This window comes from Gavialis gangeticus, unplaced genomic scaffold (assembly GCF_001723915.1).
Source record: "Gavialis gangeticus isolate Ggan-Ray unplaced genomic scaffold, GavGan_comp1, whole genome shotgun sequence".
Classification (NCBI taxonomy): Eukaryota; Metazoa; Chordata; order Crocodylia; family Gavialidae; genus Gavialis; species Gavialis gangeticus.
Window position 1 is genome coordinate 128,976,323 of NW_017729024.1, and position 16,322 is coordinate 128,992,644.

At 46.0% G+C, this 16,322-nt stretch overlaps 1 protein-coding gene across 1 annotated transcript in view; it reads left to right on the forward strand.

Annotated features, from left to right (window-relative positions):
- SV2C (synaptic vesicle glycoprotein 2C) overlaps positions 1–16,322 on the forward strand; it is a 201,973-nt gene that overhangs the window by 79,072 nt on the left and 106,579 nt on the right. The window contains exon 3 of the mRNA XM_019517712.1: positions 11,797–11,948. Coding sequence (XP_019373257.1) covers positions 11,797–11,948 — 152 coding nt within the window. The remainder of the gene's footprint in view (positions 1–11,796; positions 11,949–16,322) is intronic.

Consider the following 16,322-nt stretch of genomic DNA (forward strand, 5'->3'; position numbering starts at 1 on the left):
AAGCATTAGGAGGAATACAGGACAAAATAGTAGCTGGATTTGGTATAACAGGAAAAGTAGGTAAAACTGCAGAAAACTGTAGAACTGCACTCTTCCAGGAGCTGCTCATCCAGTGCTCGCCCGCTTGTCTAGCGGCTCCCACCACTGCTCCCATCACTCATCCAGGAGGACATTGGGGGGCATGTGCCCCCAGATCTGTGCAGGGTGGACAGAGCCGGGGCTGCACTCAGGGTGGATGGCAGCGGCGCTGGGAGTGAGGGCAGGGGGGGATATGGCAAATTTTGGGGTGGCTGCATCCCTGCCCGCTGTAGCCCTGCTCTCGGCACCAGTGCAGCCACAGCCCCACTCCCCCACACACGCCACGCAGGTTCAGGGGCATACACCTCTTCATGCCCTCCTGAACAAGCGGCAGCAGGAGCCACCAGATGAGCGGGCAAGTGCCAGATAAGCAGCTCCCAGATGAGTGGTGTGCAGTGACAGGAACCGCTTCCCACCTCCTCTCTGTGCTCCCTGCACAAGCCACAGCTCTGTCCTTCACCCACGCTGCCTTGGCTGGGCAGTGCTTGCCCCATTCCCTCACTGCGGGCCGCCTTGATATGCCCCCCACGCTCCCTCTCTCCCCCTTCCCCTTCCACCACAATAGACTTACCAGCTGGACACTGCTCTTCAACCTGCCAGGCTGTGCCCATCACCACCTACGTGCTGCACTGTGACTGCACATGCATGGGCCATATATCAGGCCAATTTCTGATGCAGACAATTTTCTTCATATAGGTGTCAATCCAATATGACCGATGTATCGGTGCACCTCTAGCATTAAACTTTTTTGAAATTGGAGATGTAACTACTACCTTTCTTTTAATATGGTTTTAAGAGAAGTCATTAAGCTCCTTTATGTAGCCCTGTGGATGAAGCAGTGACAACCACAAACAGAGGCAGAAAACAAAGGCATGCCAGGCACTGGTATGTGGAGGAGTTTCATCAACTACTGTTTTGTGAAGGTTTGTGTGTCTGAGAGAAAAATAGCAAAAACATTACAGAAGTTAAAGAAACACATGATGCAACCCAAATGAGCCCTGGGAACATGGCCTTAAGTAAAGTCTAGAATCTAGACAGATGGGTTATGGACTAAGTGCTGGCCACAATGCATCTTGGATTTATGGACAGAGACACTGTTCAATTCTTGCTATGTTTAGGGAAACAAGACTTTGTATGTTCTTTGTTAATACTGCAATTGCATCAAAGAAAAATCTGACTGTCATCAGTTTCTCTTCCTAATGGGAACAACTTTCAAGACTGCAAAATTGGCTAGCTATGCACAAAAGAAGGAATGGGTTTATATAGTCCCATAAGCAATAGCATGAGGTTCAGTCGTTTGACCCCATAGTGGTGTATTCCACGTAGTAACAAAAGTACTTAAAAGTCACTGCAATAAGTAGTATGTAAGCTGTCCAATCAGCTGCAGGACCAGAACCTCAGTTCTATAACTGGGTTTCAAAGACAGTTAAAATGAACAACGTTGTGTCACTATCATTAAATTATAGTCTTCCCAGGGCATTATCTAACAGCTGCTCCCCCAAGTTAAGTTTGTCTATTCACTTTTCATATATTGCCAGTTTCCTTTAATGTGTTGAAAAGGAAAAAGCCTCTTATTACACTGGTAGCAGTGAGAGGGAAAAAAAGTAGAGGGAGAGGGATGGAAGAGAAGCTATGAGGAAGGGAAAGTACAAGTTACATTTGAACGGTTAGGTAGGGTGAAAGGATAGTTAGACTGATTCAGGTCCCGGAGAAGAATAAGAACAGCTTTGTGCTTCAAATTCCATTGTCTGGCTTTTTAGCAAACCACAAGTAACCAGATAAATACCACAAATGCCATTGTAGACTGACACAATCTCACTTTTTGGCTTTGGTCCAAATTGGAAGTAGAAGACGATAAGATATTTAATCAAAGAAGTGTATTACAGCCTTATGCATTTTAATATTGTGAGGTTATCCTGTATGCTTGAGCTACCTTTGCAATTCAAGTGTCTATTGCTCATAAATGTGCAAACAAACAAACAAAGGCTAGCTGCTGAAGCCAGGTTCCTGAATGCTCTGTGTAAATGCTGTTTTCATCCCAGCTGTTACAGTATGCAGTTGCCAAAATCTCCTTTGGTGAATCACATCACTAAAGGCAGATTAGTAGGCACATATCATTTTGTGTGATTAAAAAAGGTGCACTTTATTATTTATTTTTGTAAGTACAGCTCTGCTGGCATGCATGATCAAAATCTTTTTTTGTTCTTCTTTCCCATAATCCCCTTGGATAAATGATAACCACAGTTTAGTTCAAACATGAAAATATAAAATCACTATGCCTTTAAACTTAGTTAGCTTGGAGAATTGTCTTTTGACATCTGCAATTGCACCTTCTCTTGATGAAAAGTAAAATGTAACTAGTCATATTTTTCTATCTAAATGATTTTTGTTCCCAAAGGGCATATCTACATGAGATGCTACATCACCATAGCAACACACTACAGCGACGTAGTGTCAGCGGGCACAAACTGTGATGCTGCAGCTACGTCACTGGTAGCAACACGCTCCCTTGCTATAGTGTAGAGGTGGGCAAAATACAGCCTGTGGGCTGGATTCAGCCTGCCAGGCCATTCTATCTGGCCCGCAAGACCCCTAAAAATATTTAGTAAATTTTTAATATTTATCTGCCCCAGGCTGCCTGTCAAAGATGACAGGAGCCAGGGGCAGTAGGACCCAGGGGAAGTCATGGCAGGACCCTGAACAGCAAGGCCCGCCCAGCTCTGCCCCCCATCCCCCCAGCCAGAAGCCCCTGCTTGGCCTGGGACCATGGGGCTGTTCATGCCTCCCTGTGCCAGAGCAGGAAATTCAGGTAAGAAGGGGTGGGGGGTGGGGAGGCAGGGGAGGACTGCGGGCGATCACCCCAGTCCTCGGGGCTGGGCCAGCTCCTGCTGAGTCCCACCATCTGGCCATGCAGCTGGGAGCCACATGGTGTGGAGCAGCCAGTGGGCAGACAGGAAAGTGGGGAAAGCAGTGGTGTAGGGCAGGGGGAGTAGAAGCGAGCAGGAGTGCAGGAGCGCAGGGCCTGTGCAGGTGTCTGGGGCCCAGAGTGCAGTGGCAGGAGTGAAGGGCACAGGCTGGCAGGGGTCTGTGGAACTGGGCTGGGCTGCACAAGCAGGGAGACGGTGGAGCTGACCCAGCTCCATAAATTCCCTGCTGGCCAGGCACCTGCATTCCTGCTGTCCCATTCTGGGCCCAGGACACCAGTGCGAGCCCCACATTCCCGCCTGGCTGTTGCTGGCTCCCACATGCCCACTCACTCCCTGTCCCTTCCACCTCAGCCCTGCGGTAGAGACGGGGACCAGTGCACACAGCTCCAACCCCGCGCCCTGTGCTCGCCCATCTGGGCCGAGCAGTGGCGGCACAGAACAAACTGCTGCTTAGCGAGGGAGAAAAGTGGCCCCTCCCCAAACCCCAACAGATGTATCAGTTGGAGGCAGCTGTGTCAGCTGCCTCTTTAATCTATGGCTGAATCTCCAAATTGGTGCTGAACCTTTTGGATTTGATTTGGCCGAATCAAATCAGGACAGTGATTCGAATCTCCAAATCGAATCACTGTCTTCTGAATCCGAAGCGAATACTTGCTGCTTCGCACAGGCCCAGTGGCCATAACTCTGAAAAATCTTTTCATTCCACCTTCCCAAAAACAAGGTGAATTGTTTCAGGTTTAGTTGAAACAGCTGCACCTGTATCAATTTTAAGTGAAATTGACTGTCCAATGTCCTGTTGTTGGCCATTAAGATCAACTTGTGGGATCCCCAGTATTAAGTTTATTGTATGGGGGTGTGCAACTATTATACCCTGCACAGGATTGGAACCAAAAAGGATATCAGTCACCTACACACACGTGCACTCACTCATTCAAACCTATATAGTAGCTGCTGTAGTGATTGTGAGAGCACTGGTGTTATACCCATCCAAGGCACTGGAGTCTGCTATCGATGGCCAGGTGAAGCTTCCTCCAAGGCATTGTCTTCTGCAGAAGGGGATTGCCAGCTTGTCTTCCTGGTCAGTAGGTTCTGGTGCTGATCAAAGAAAGAGGGCACCACCGAGGGTCATGCTTCACTGCCTTTTATCTCTCTCTGGCAGAGTTCTGTGATTCCCCAGCATCATCTTGGTTGCCCAATCCAGAGGTCACTGTCCCATGTGGGTCTTGAGTAATGCATAGCAGCTGTCAGTCACAGTCACTGGGGTTTCCGCCCAATAGTACAGTTTTGGGAGTCCACCCTTGAATTGATTGACTCAATGGCTGTATCTTGCAGGTTCCAGGAATCAGTTCTTTTGCTTGATTAGCTTAAAATGGATGGTAGAATAGAGTTTTGTAATGGTAAGTTCCTTGGCTAGGCTATTGTCAATTAACAGCCAGAGGCTCTTGCTTTGTATTCCCTGCTTGTCATTGAATTACCTACTGACTCATACATACTTAGATTCACTCAGGGGACTGCCCAGTACATTGTAAGGGTGATACAATTCAATAAGTTTTTACAGCTACAGTTTTAATATTACAAGGCTTAGCTAACTTAAGAGTATGAAATAAAATGTAAAGCAGAAATAAAATGTAAGACACAGGATGCCATGGCAAAAGTGTAGAGGGAATAAATGAACAGTAAAATACAGAAATGCATATAAAATAGAATACAGAAATTAGCACAATATATTAATATAATTTAAAATATAATCTAAAAAGGGGGGGAGGGAAAGGTGCTTCCTGATGGGGGTGGGGCGGGACTTTTGCTACACTGTCATCTAGACTCCTGGGTCTGATGAAGACTCTGGATTCACCAGTTTCTTTCATTCCTTGGAGATCGCAGATCAGCAGATTCCCTATGCCAGAAGAAGGGTGCTTTTGCCTGAAAGCTTGCAAATAACCTTTTTCTAACTACTCAGTTGGTCTAATAAAAGATATCACATCTACTCAAAGAAGCTTGCCAATCCTTGGAGTCCTGTTCTGTGACTTCATGGACTCCTGTGGCTGAGCAACAAACCAAAGTGTGGTAACTATTCTTTTTACATCATTGGCATATCTCTTCCTTATCAAGAGGACACTTAACATAACCATGTTCAGGGATTTTACCACACCTGCGGCATTGGCCCCTTTTTCCACTTGGTTGTTGCTGTGGGTGCCGGTGGCACCACTCTTTGTTCATTGTGCATGTCAAATCTATTTGGTTTTGGTTGTAGTTTCTTGACAAAATCCATACTAACTGATGCCTGAGAGGGCTTGGAAATGCTTCTGATTTCCTTTTGTTGCTGTTTAACTAACTCTGATTGGCAGACTTCTGTGACAGCCTTCTGGAGTGTTAAATCAGAGTCCAACTGTAGTCTTTCTGAGAGCTCTTCATTGTGATGGCCCACAGCTAAGGGATCCCTAATCAGTTCTTCCTTGAGCTTCCCATATTGGCAAAATTCAGCCAATGTATGCAAAGATATAATAAAGCTGTCCACAGGTTCTGCAATATGCTGGTGTGATAGAGGCATTAACCGAACATTTTTGGGGGCAAAATAAATGTGGTTTATGAATTAATTAGATTGAAACTCCATAAAAGCATATTGCTTTTTTTTCTGCATTTGTAAGAGGCAGTGGCATCAGAATTCCATTGGCCTGATCCTCCATTGAGTAGATGAGAGTACTTACTTGGTAAGGTTCAGACTTCGTCCACCCCTGACACTTCCCTGAGGCAGCTAAAATATCTGATCCATCTAGGTCACATTCCAAGGGATTGGAAATCAAATCCAATGTTCTGATGGTGTAACTAACTGTCTGCATTGTTTCTGTAGCCAACCTCTGCCCTGAGCTGCACTCAGCTGCTGCTGGAGCTTGGTCTGTCATTTAGGAATCACCCAATTGCTGACTGATGTTTGCGTTCCTGTTGGTGGCAGGATTCAGCCACTCCTGACACTATGTCCTATCTCAGCAGGTCATAGCCCCCGCTCCCAGCGCTGCTGCACCCACATCAGCACTGGGAGCAGGGACTCTGCCCTCTTGCCATCCAGTGCAGGGGAGCACAGGATGTGGGCACGGCAGCACTGGAAGCAGGGGCTATGCCCTGCTGCCGCTTGCCCCCTTCCACCTCGAGTGAGCCACACCCACATCCCACCCCCCCTGCCCCGCCCTGGCTGGGCAAGCAGCAGCAGTACAGAGCCTCTGCTCCGAATGCTCCCATGCCCACATTCTGCCCCTGTGCCCTCCCGCCCCGGCTAGGCAAGTGGCAGAAGGGCAGAGCCCCGGCTCCAAGCGCTGCTGCACCTGCATCCTGCACCCCTCCCCGAGTAACATGCCCTCCTCCCTGGTGTGGCAGCTTGTCCCAACACCAGCCTCAATCCCTCCCTCCCCCAACCCCAACAGCCTTACCAGCTGGAGACAGCTGTGTCAGCTGCCTGTTTAATCTATGGCCAAATCTCTGAGGTGGCCAAATCTTTTCCAAATTGATTCAGATGTTTTGAATAAATTTGGAGCTTTTAATTGGTCTCTCGATTTGATTTGGATTCGGAGATTTGATCCCTGAATCAGGCCAAATCTCCTCCAAATCGAATCAGCTACCAAAGCTTTTCACAGGCCTAATGGCCTAATGGTCACATCAGTGGGGAAAGAGCAAGCTGAATCTGAATCAAATATGGCCCATTTTGCACATCCCTAGTGCCTGCCACATTGGCCCCAAGCACTGAATCAGAACCACCATCCAGCCTATGGCTGGACCAGGCGCTGCCCATCAGGCCCACCAGAGAAAAAGGTTGAGCACCACTGGCATAGACTGATGAAATAATACAGACTGTTCTTCCAGTGCCCTGCTCTCATTACACTAGGTAATCTCTCTTCAGTAGTGTTTCATGAACTTCTGAGCACTGTCTCACTAATTTTATATGTTAAGAATTTCACAAAATAATCCTTTGCCATTTGGATATGTGCTAAGGATAAATTCATTCCACTGACTTATAACAGGGATGCAAATGGTCTAATAATTAAAATAGGTAGATATGCTATTATCAGATACATTAAATAAAAATTTTAAAAAAATAACTAATTTTTAAGCCAAGACTGTTTTTAATGTGACGAGTTATTTACCAATATTTACAAGTTACTAGTTCTTCCTTTTTCATTTCTAATGTGGTTGTTTTGTAATTTGTGTTTTCATTAAGTTTCCCACTTGTTACTACAATTTCACATTTCACAGAGGTGTTTTTTCTCTTAAAAATTTCATGTTTAAAATGTGTCTCACTATCATACTAATTATGAGATCAACCCAAACTATATGGTACTTGAATGAGTTAGGAAGGTGCAAATGCTTCAGCTCAGCCTTCTTCAAAGTTTGTGGTTTCTTTATTTCAGTTTCTTTCTTTGAAAAGCTCACTGGGAGATACTTGATACTGCAGGCATAGGAGCCTAATTTTAGCCTTTTATTTTTCTGAAATATTTGAACTATGTACACAAAAAGTTCACAATAACTTTTTTGTAAACTATTGAAAGTCTAAATATTTCTTTTACTATTGATCGTGCAGGAATTCTGTGCTGAAATGACAAAGTTAATACCACTAAAAGGAAAGCTTTTATCAAAAATTCAGTTTTACCCCCTAAAACTATAATGCTAGTTCTTCTAGTGCAGGGCTGCCCAGCTGGTGGCCAATGGGTTGCATGCAGACCATTAGAATTTAAAGTGTGGCCCCTGGGCTCCTGGTCTGAGTGCCAGTTCCCCCTTTCATAGATTCATAGATGTTTGGGTCGGGAGGGACCTCAGCAGATAGAGTCTGACCCCCTGCCCTGGGCAGGAAAGAGCACTGGGGTCAGATGACCTCAGCCAAGTACTCCTCTTAAAGACCTCCAAGCCTCCTCTTAAAGACCCCCAAGGTAGGGGAGAGCACCACCTCCCTTGGAAGTCCATTCCAGATTCTGGCAACCCTTACCATAACGAAGTTCTTCCTGATGTCCAAACTAAATCTGCTCTCCATCAGTTTGTGGCCATTGTTCCTAGTTACTCCAAGGGGTGCCCTGGTCAACAGAGCATCTCCTATTCTTTGCTGTCCCCCACCCCAATGAATTTGTAGGCGGCCATAAGATCACCTCTCAGCCCTCTCTTGTGGAGGCTGAAGAGATCCAGGGCCCTCAAACTCTCCCCATAGGGCTTTGCCTGCAAGCCCCTAACCATACGAGTGGCCTTCCTCTGAACCCTCTTGAGGTTGTCCACATCCCTCTTGAAGTGTGGCACCCAAAACTGGACACAGTACTTCAACTGTGGCCTGACCAATGCTACATAAAGAGAAAGTATCACCTCCCTGGACATGTTTATCATGTACCTGCTAATGCATGATAAAGTGTGGTTAGCTTTACTGATCACTTCATCACATTGACAACTCATTTTCATCTTGGAGTCATTTGGATGGGATGGGTAGGCAGGAGGGGGTGCTGTGAGAAGGATGCCAGAATTTTGAGCAGATCCCTCTTTCCTCTATAGAGTTACCCCAAGCCCAAAGTTCTTAACTATATACAATTTACTGAGTTATAATATATGTGAGAGGGGCAGTGAAACCCCCTCTAAGGGATTCTGGACCCCCACCCCATGCACCCCAGTACTCACCCTAGGAATCCTGAAGAGCAGCAGCCGGGAGGAAGCGCGGGTGGCAGCCCCATGATTCTGGAGCTGCCTACAGCTGTGGATTGGTGAGGGACATGGGTGGAGCCTCCAGAAACCGCGGGCTGCTCAAATAGCAGCCAGGAAAACAGCTGAGGGGCGGTGAATGGCAGAAGAGGACGCTGACCCAAAGATGCCGGGGAAGGAAGAGGAGGATGCCTATCCAGAGATGCTGGTGGGGATAGAAGAGGATGCCAATCCAGAGGCAGTGGAGGAAGAAGACAGCACCAATCCAGAGATGCCGGTGGAGGGGAGAAAGGACGTTGACCCAGAGACACAGGCAACAAAGAGGAAGGTTGCCCAGCTGCAGACAAGAGAGGGGGTGCTGAGGGCCCTGGCACAGGAGGTGGGAGGCACCAGCAGGAGCACCAGCAGGAGGCACCAGCAGGAGCAGCAGGAGCACAGCGGGGGTGGGGTATGAGCAACCCAGCGTAGGAACCACATGCTCTTCCAAGCCAGGGAAGACCGGGAGCCACTCCAGGTTATCTGGAGGCCAGTGCTGGCCAAACTGAGGAGCTGGACCAGGGTGGGGCACAGAACAGCAGCTAACCCCCATAGTCACCCAGGGCTCAGGGACAATTGGGTCCCTCATCCATTCCTTCAAATTTCTTCTTTATGTGGACCATAAAAGGGGCACTGGGAGACGAGATCCCAGGGGGAACCCTCCGGTGGAAATCTAGGTGTTGATTTTCGTTAGAAGCCCTAGCTAGCCTGAAGACAGGGCCGGCTTATATACACTAATCAGCCAGAAGTCAAGGAACTGGCTACAGTGAAGGGCAAACTGTCTGGTTAGGTCCAACCCACTGGGAGGCGGGCAAGCCGCGTAAAGAGGGAAAGTCATCCAAGGGGATGCCTGCAGAAGATAGTATCCATTTTGGCCGTGGATGTGGTAAGGGTGTGGTAAAGGGGAGGTTTGGAGCCCCACGAAGCAAGAACAGGGATTGAGGCATCTTCATCCCCAGGGGGCCACCTGAAGGGAACTGCCTCCCCAACAAAAACATCAAAGTCATGGCAGGTGAGTAAGGGCAGCACACATACCACCCATGTGACATCCAAGCTCGAACCTCACCCTGACGTCCATGGGGGCAAGGCGCCCAGTAAAAGAAGGCCGAAGTGTTACAACACCTTCCAGCAACAATATACATAATCATAAAACTAAATGTCATATACATATATTTACACAGTAAACATTAACCAGTAACCAAGGTCAAACCCTAAATAACACTATTTACCCATCACAATAAAACAATTTGAGCAACATCAACACAAAACAACATCACAATATAACATTTCAATTACAAAATTGATCATAGGTATTGTAGGGCTTCAGCCCCCTTCTTGATAGGTGCCTTGCTCCCAAGCGATGTCAGGGTGAGATCAGGCTCTGGTGCCTCCCAGATGGTGTGGATGCTGCTCCTACTTGCCTGCCATGTCTTTGATGTTCTTTACCACCCATGTCCCACCCATTGGGGAGGCAGTTCCGTTCAGGTGGCCCCAAAGCGAACAGGTCTCAACCCTGGTCTTTCTTCGTGGGGCTCCAAACTTCCCCTTTATCCCACACTTACCACATCCACAGCCTGGGAAAACACTGCACCCTGCAGGTCTTCCCTTGGATGATCTCTTCTTGTAACGGGTCAGGTCTTCTCAGCCAGCACAATCTTCCCCATGGCCAGTCCCTCAACTTCGGGCCAGCTTGGGCCTCTAAACCTGCCCATGGCCTGGGGCTAACTGGAACTAAAAATGCATCCAACAGAAAATGTCTGGCCTCTGCCAATGATCACCCGGGATCCTGTCTCCCAGTGCCCGCTTGGTCACTCAGGAGGGGGAAGAGGAAAAGAAGGAGAACTCGCCCGTCCCTTCCATCGTAGTAGTTGTGGGGATGGGCAGCCACCCCGTGCCCCACCCTGATTCATCTCCCCAGTGTGACCGCCTCCGGGTTCCCACTGACCTGTAGTTGGTCTCCTGTTCTTCCCGAGCTGGTGGGGCTCGTAATTCCCACGCTGGGCTGTGCCTTCCTCCCCGCTGAGCTGCCCAAGACGGTTAGCAGCTCCCTGCCACCATCCCCAGCCACCATCCCTGGATTCCCTGGTGGGGCTGCAATGTCATGCCCCGGCATCCCTGGGTCTCTTAGGCTTGTGTCCCTTGTCTTGTCTGCCTGAGCCCTCCGGCAGATGCTCTGCTCCGCTTTCCTGCACTCAGGGCTTGTGATCCCCGGCTCTGCAGGCAACGTCTCCTGGCCAGCATCCTGCTCCTCCCTTGCTGGCCCCTCAGCTGTGTTCTCGGCTGCTTTTTGAGCAGCCTGCGCCTCTTTAGAGCTCCGCCCTGATCAATCACTGATACGCAGGCTCAGGCAGCTCCTGAATTGTGGAGCCTGCGTCCATGTTTCTCCCCGGCTGCCGCTCGTTTGGATTCCTGCGGTGAGTATCAGGGTGCATGGGGTGGAGGTCTGGGACACACTAGAGGGGCTTTTGCTGCCCCTCTCACAGAGCTAAATTACTGTAACTTTGAACCTGGATGAAGCAAAGTTAAAATCGGGTAAGTTTTGCTTCACTTGTATTGCTACAGTCTCATGCACAATAATAGGTACAGAATAACAGTTGCTGCATGGTCAGGAGTAGCATCTCCCTTTGAAGCCACTACAGTTGTATGTTTGTTCATACCCCAAATCATGCATGAAATAATCAGGGTCATTAAAAATTTCATCATACTGTTCCCTGTTAAAGAATGGAAGGGGAAATTGAATCAAATAGGTATTGCTTTCTATAGCCTAATGCCAGAAATATAAAATACGTTGGTCCCATATCTGCAAGTTTCTACAGCCTCCTGACAAATTCTTTAATCCACTAGATCTTTATTGACCATATTGCTTTCATGGAAATTGTTGCATCTAATTGAATTAGAGTTCCTCAAATACATTGTAATCGTGCCAATGGCATATAGAAATCCATTACTGCTGTGACAAAAGACAGAAACCCAAACTCTTTTTGTAGCAAAGTCTCTTGTAGTTCAGGTACCAAGTAGATAAAATGAGATGTGTTCACACTGTAAAGACTTAACATCTCTCTAACCTTGACACCTGCTTTATGTCTCCTTTTAGAATTGGTGGAGCTGTTCCAGCAGTATTCTCATATTTTTCTGAAGTCCTTGCACGAGAGAAGCGTGGTGAACACTTGAGTTGGCTATGCATGTTTTGGATGATTGGAGGAATCTATGCTTCTGCCATGGCCTGGTTAATAATTCCACATTATGGTAAGAGACATGTCTTTTTCTTGTGCTGTGTACCTCCTATAGTATATAAGTTGCAAACAACCTCAAATCAGATAAAAGAGTTTATTTGGTAGGGAAATAAACAAATTAATTATGTGCTTAAATAAAATAAATAAAAACTGCAAAAAATCAGATCTTGTCTGTGAAATATGAACTGGAACCTGTCATAGTTAATTGATGTTATCACTGAAACTGAAGAAAAGAATTTTGTATAGGAAGATGATAAAACAATTTGGTTAAAATTTGAAAATCATGATTTCACATTTGTACAATAGACTATCGTTGTATGTGGAAGAGAAAAGTTACTCCCTTTGTTAAAGAATAATGAATTACCTCACCAAATCTTGGGAATGCTGGGTTTCCCTCCCCAGAGAAAGGGTCCCAAGTGTCACGGTGGAACCCGAACGAACAGGCTGGGTCTAGCGGCGGTGGAGTTCTGAGTGACACGGAAGCTGGATGTTCTTTAATTGAATGGGTTTATTAACTTACGCTTGGTAGAGCGCAGGTACGGAGTCTTCAGTTACAGTTAGTAACGCACAACAGGGGGAACCTGTTGTCCCACGGGGTTCGCCGACAGGCCCTTGCTTTCTACTCCCGGTGCCGGAGCCCGGGAATAGGTGCGGCTGCCTGTCAGGTAAGTCCCAGGGATGGTCAACAGTTTATAAAGGAAGACAAATAACAAACAGAACTGTAACGCGTCGGTGTCGCCAGTCCACAGAACAGTTGGGTAGCCGAGATGATTGCCGAAGTCAGGAGCCAGGTAAGTCACGCCGAGGTTGAAGTCAAAGTCCGTAAGGGTGATCCGGAATCGTGGTCGAAGATAGTTGGAAGCCGAAGATCAGTACAGTTAACGATACAGAATGCCAGGCGGGGAGAGAGGCCAATAGGCCCAAGGGCCTAACTGAAGGACAGTCCCTGAAGGAGTCAGCCTCTGTCTCCAGTTACGCGGGTCTCTCTCTCTGTCTGTCTGTCTGTCTGTCTGTCTGTCTGTCTGTCTGTCTCTCTCTCTCTCTCTCTCTCTCTCTCTCGCTCTTCTCCCCCCTGTGGGAGGGGGCTCACTAGGCTTTTATCAGAATTTTGGTAGCCAATCAGAATGTAAACTCCACAGAACTTTCTAGTCTGATTATATAACATAATTGGGCATGCGCACTGTTATCCTCCCTCACACTGGGCATGCGTCTGACAGGGAAACTAGGTCACCCTTGAGTGACAGGCCCATAGGTCATGCAAAGGCCACGTGCAGGGCCTGTTACTATGACGCTTACAAGAGAGCCTCTGCACTGGCAGCACTCACAGAGCAAATTTCCAAGACAGGGAAGAGTGAGTAAATAAGGTGGCTCTTCTTTTTAATGTATGCAACTGTGTTCCTGAATACAAGGCTGCAATGGATGTCTAGTGTATCTTTGCAATGATTCTGTAGAGCCATAGAAGTGGAATGAACTTTAATATAATTCAACAGCTTTTAGAGTGAATATGATACAAAACTGGCACCTGATTCAAGTTATATGCTCATACAAGAGATACCAATTTAATGAGAGAGCTCTTTAAAATCATAGCATTATTAAGGTAATGTGGAGATACATTTTGGTGCCAGCCTATTGGGCATGATTTTCAGAAGTGCCGATTGCTCACAGACTTTAGTTGGAGGATGTGTTGCTTGCTGCTTCTGAAAATGTCATGGAGAGGTAGGTAGGCATGTTAGTCTGAAGTCACGCAGAACGCAGGGTAGATTTCTATTTTTAGATTTAGCTTTCATAAGTTTTATGTTTATGAAAACTTATACTATATATAAGCATATGCTTAGTGTACACCCTTTGCTTATGAAAGCTTATGCTATATATCTCTGATTTAGTTTGTCAATAAAGGTCTATATCTACTCTGCCTTCTGTCTTAAAATGTTAGCCACTCAACTGATAGCATCTAGCAATATTGCTTATGGGCACTCTTCAGAACAGTCAAAGAACTATCATGAGTGGGAACCTGAGAAAATTAACTCTAGTCAGAACTATAAGGAGCAGAACAGATTGATTGTAAACGGAGGAAAATGGGGGATTCTTGAGAATTCGGCAAAAAATGGTAGGGATAACTGATGATTTGGGGAAAGTATTAGTGCTCCAATATAGGTCATAACTATACAGAGTGAATCTGTTTAATTTCATTAGACTCCTGCTCAGTCTAGCCACTTCCTGCCTCAATTGCCAGAATGAATAGGTAAACAGTTGCTGGCAAGACCCAATATATAGTAATTGATTGTACCATTCAATTAGAAAAGCACTCTATATTTTAAGTAGTTTTTTGTTCTACAATACATTATTCTTGTATTATTTTGAGGTAGAAAATGTAAATGTTATGATAAACTGCTTTTAAAAGGTTGTCTAGACTTACTGCAGATTCTATAAATAACTCAGTAACTTTTTACAAAGATTTTTTTGTACCTTCATGTGGCATGTAGATCTCAATGAATAATAATACATCTCTCTAGGTCAATGCACATCCGCTAGAGGGATTAATTTCTGTCTTCCTCCAGCAGTGATGGAAGAACATCAGTAACAGAAAGCCTTACTAAATCACATTTCTTGCTTTTTCTGCACTGATATCCATTGGTATCAGTTCAGTCAGAGACAAAAAAAGAAAAATTAAAGCAAATTTTGAGGGCCAGTCTTAAGCTTCAGTCCTACAGGTAAAAACCCCACAGTAGGTGGGGCGGCGGTGTTAAAACCATGAAAAGGAAGTCATGAAACCAAACAGGAGGAAGTTGTTAGCAAAAGAATGACTTTGCAACAGAAACAAAGATATTTTCAAACACAGTTGTTTTTCCCTGTTGGCAAAGCTCTTTTTATTTATTCTCCCCAATTTAACTTAAATTTTAGTTAAATTTTCTATTGCCTAATTTAAAAACAGTAGGCCATGTTTAAACTGGCATAAATGTGGGATAATTCCACTGAAGTAAATGGAGCTATGCCAGTTTATAACACATATGACTCTGGCCCAATGTTTCTAGAAAATTCTGTCTGCCACAGAGGTTGTATTAAAAATATGTAAGGTCTATGATTGCAGCAGATGCAGTATAAAACTCTTTAATTTATTAATTTATTAATAACAATCCATTAACACAAATTATACATGAGCACTGAGAAGGGTTTGGGATTCAAGCTTTTAAAATGGAAAAAAAAAGTATGTTGCTGAATTCTTGCCTTTGGTCACTCATTGAATCAGATCTGTGCTATTTTCAGTTGCTTCTGACTGCATCTGTCAGAAACCTGTCTGTGGGATGTCCCTATAGCCCCAGTTTCTCCCTGCTGTCTTGCCACTTTTCCCAAGGAGCAGACTAAGGTTTGCCAGCTCCAGGTGACTTCCCTTTGGGTTGTGACAGAAATTTTAGGTCCCCCTTTCCATCAAATGGGTTAACCTGGCATATCACTTGCCCAGAGATCACTCTTCATCACAGGCAATCAATAAGGTGACAAACAACAAAAAGATTTATTTATATAGGATAAAAGAATGATGCGGAAAAAACTAACCCTACATTTGGAGTTGGAACAAAAAGTCAAGTAAAAATTCCTCCCTTCTCATCTGACTATCAACTAGTCTTTCAGAAAGACCTGCCAGTATTTTTAGAGAACAGCCTTCCTGCTGTTTGTGCCAGCCCTGTCTGCTGGGGAACTGGACTCCAAAGCCTGAGAAAATCCAAAGACTGGGCGTATCATCCAGATATCTTCCTAAAGAACTCCAAGCCAGCCCCCATGCCCTTCAGCACTGTCACAATTCTCATGAGTCTCAGAGGGCACCTGTACATGTGACAGAGCTCTGTTCTGATATGTGCTGATTAGCATGTGTTGAAGCAGACTTGATTAATCGAGTCTGCTGGATCGTGCTAACTGCACATTCCAGCAGCCTCTGCGTACATGTACTCAGCGTCCCCATGTTTCAAAATGGTGACAGGGACACTTGAACTAAAGCTCATCAAACAAGGTTTAGTTAAAGTGCCCCTGCTGCCACTTTGAAGTGTGGGATGCTGAATACACATGATGCTGAAGATGCTTTAATTAAAGAAGCTATCAGAGCCACTTTAATTAAAGCCCTCCCCTCCACCCTGGAGTATGTGTATAGATGCCCAGAATCCCAGAAATTTACCTCCCTAGGACATCTGGCATTCCTCTGGCTGATGGGCCCTTTTTCTTGGACACCTTTGCTGTAGAGTTGATTTCCCCATTACAGGGTGCCCAACCCGATGATGTCTTCTGCCTGTCTCTGGGAGTGGCAATTCTTATTGCCCTAGAGACATAATGATGAGAGATCCACCCACTCCCTTGTCCCTAAATATGAATTCCTCAGTTCCTTGGCCAGACCTTGTCA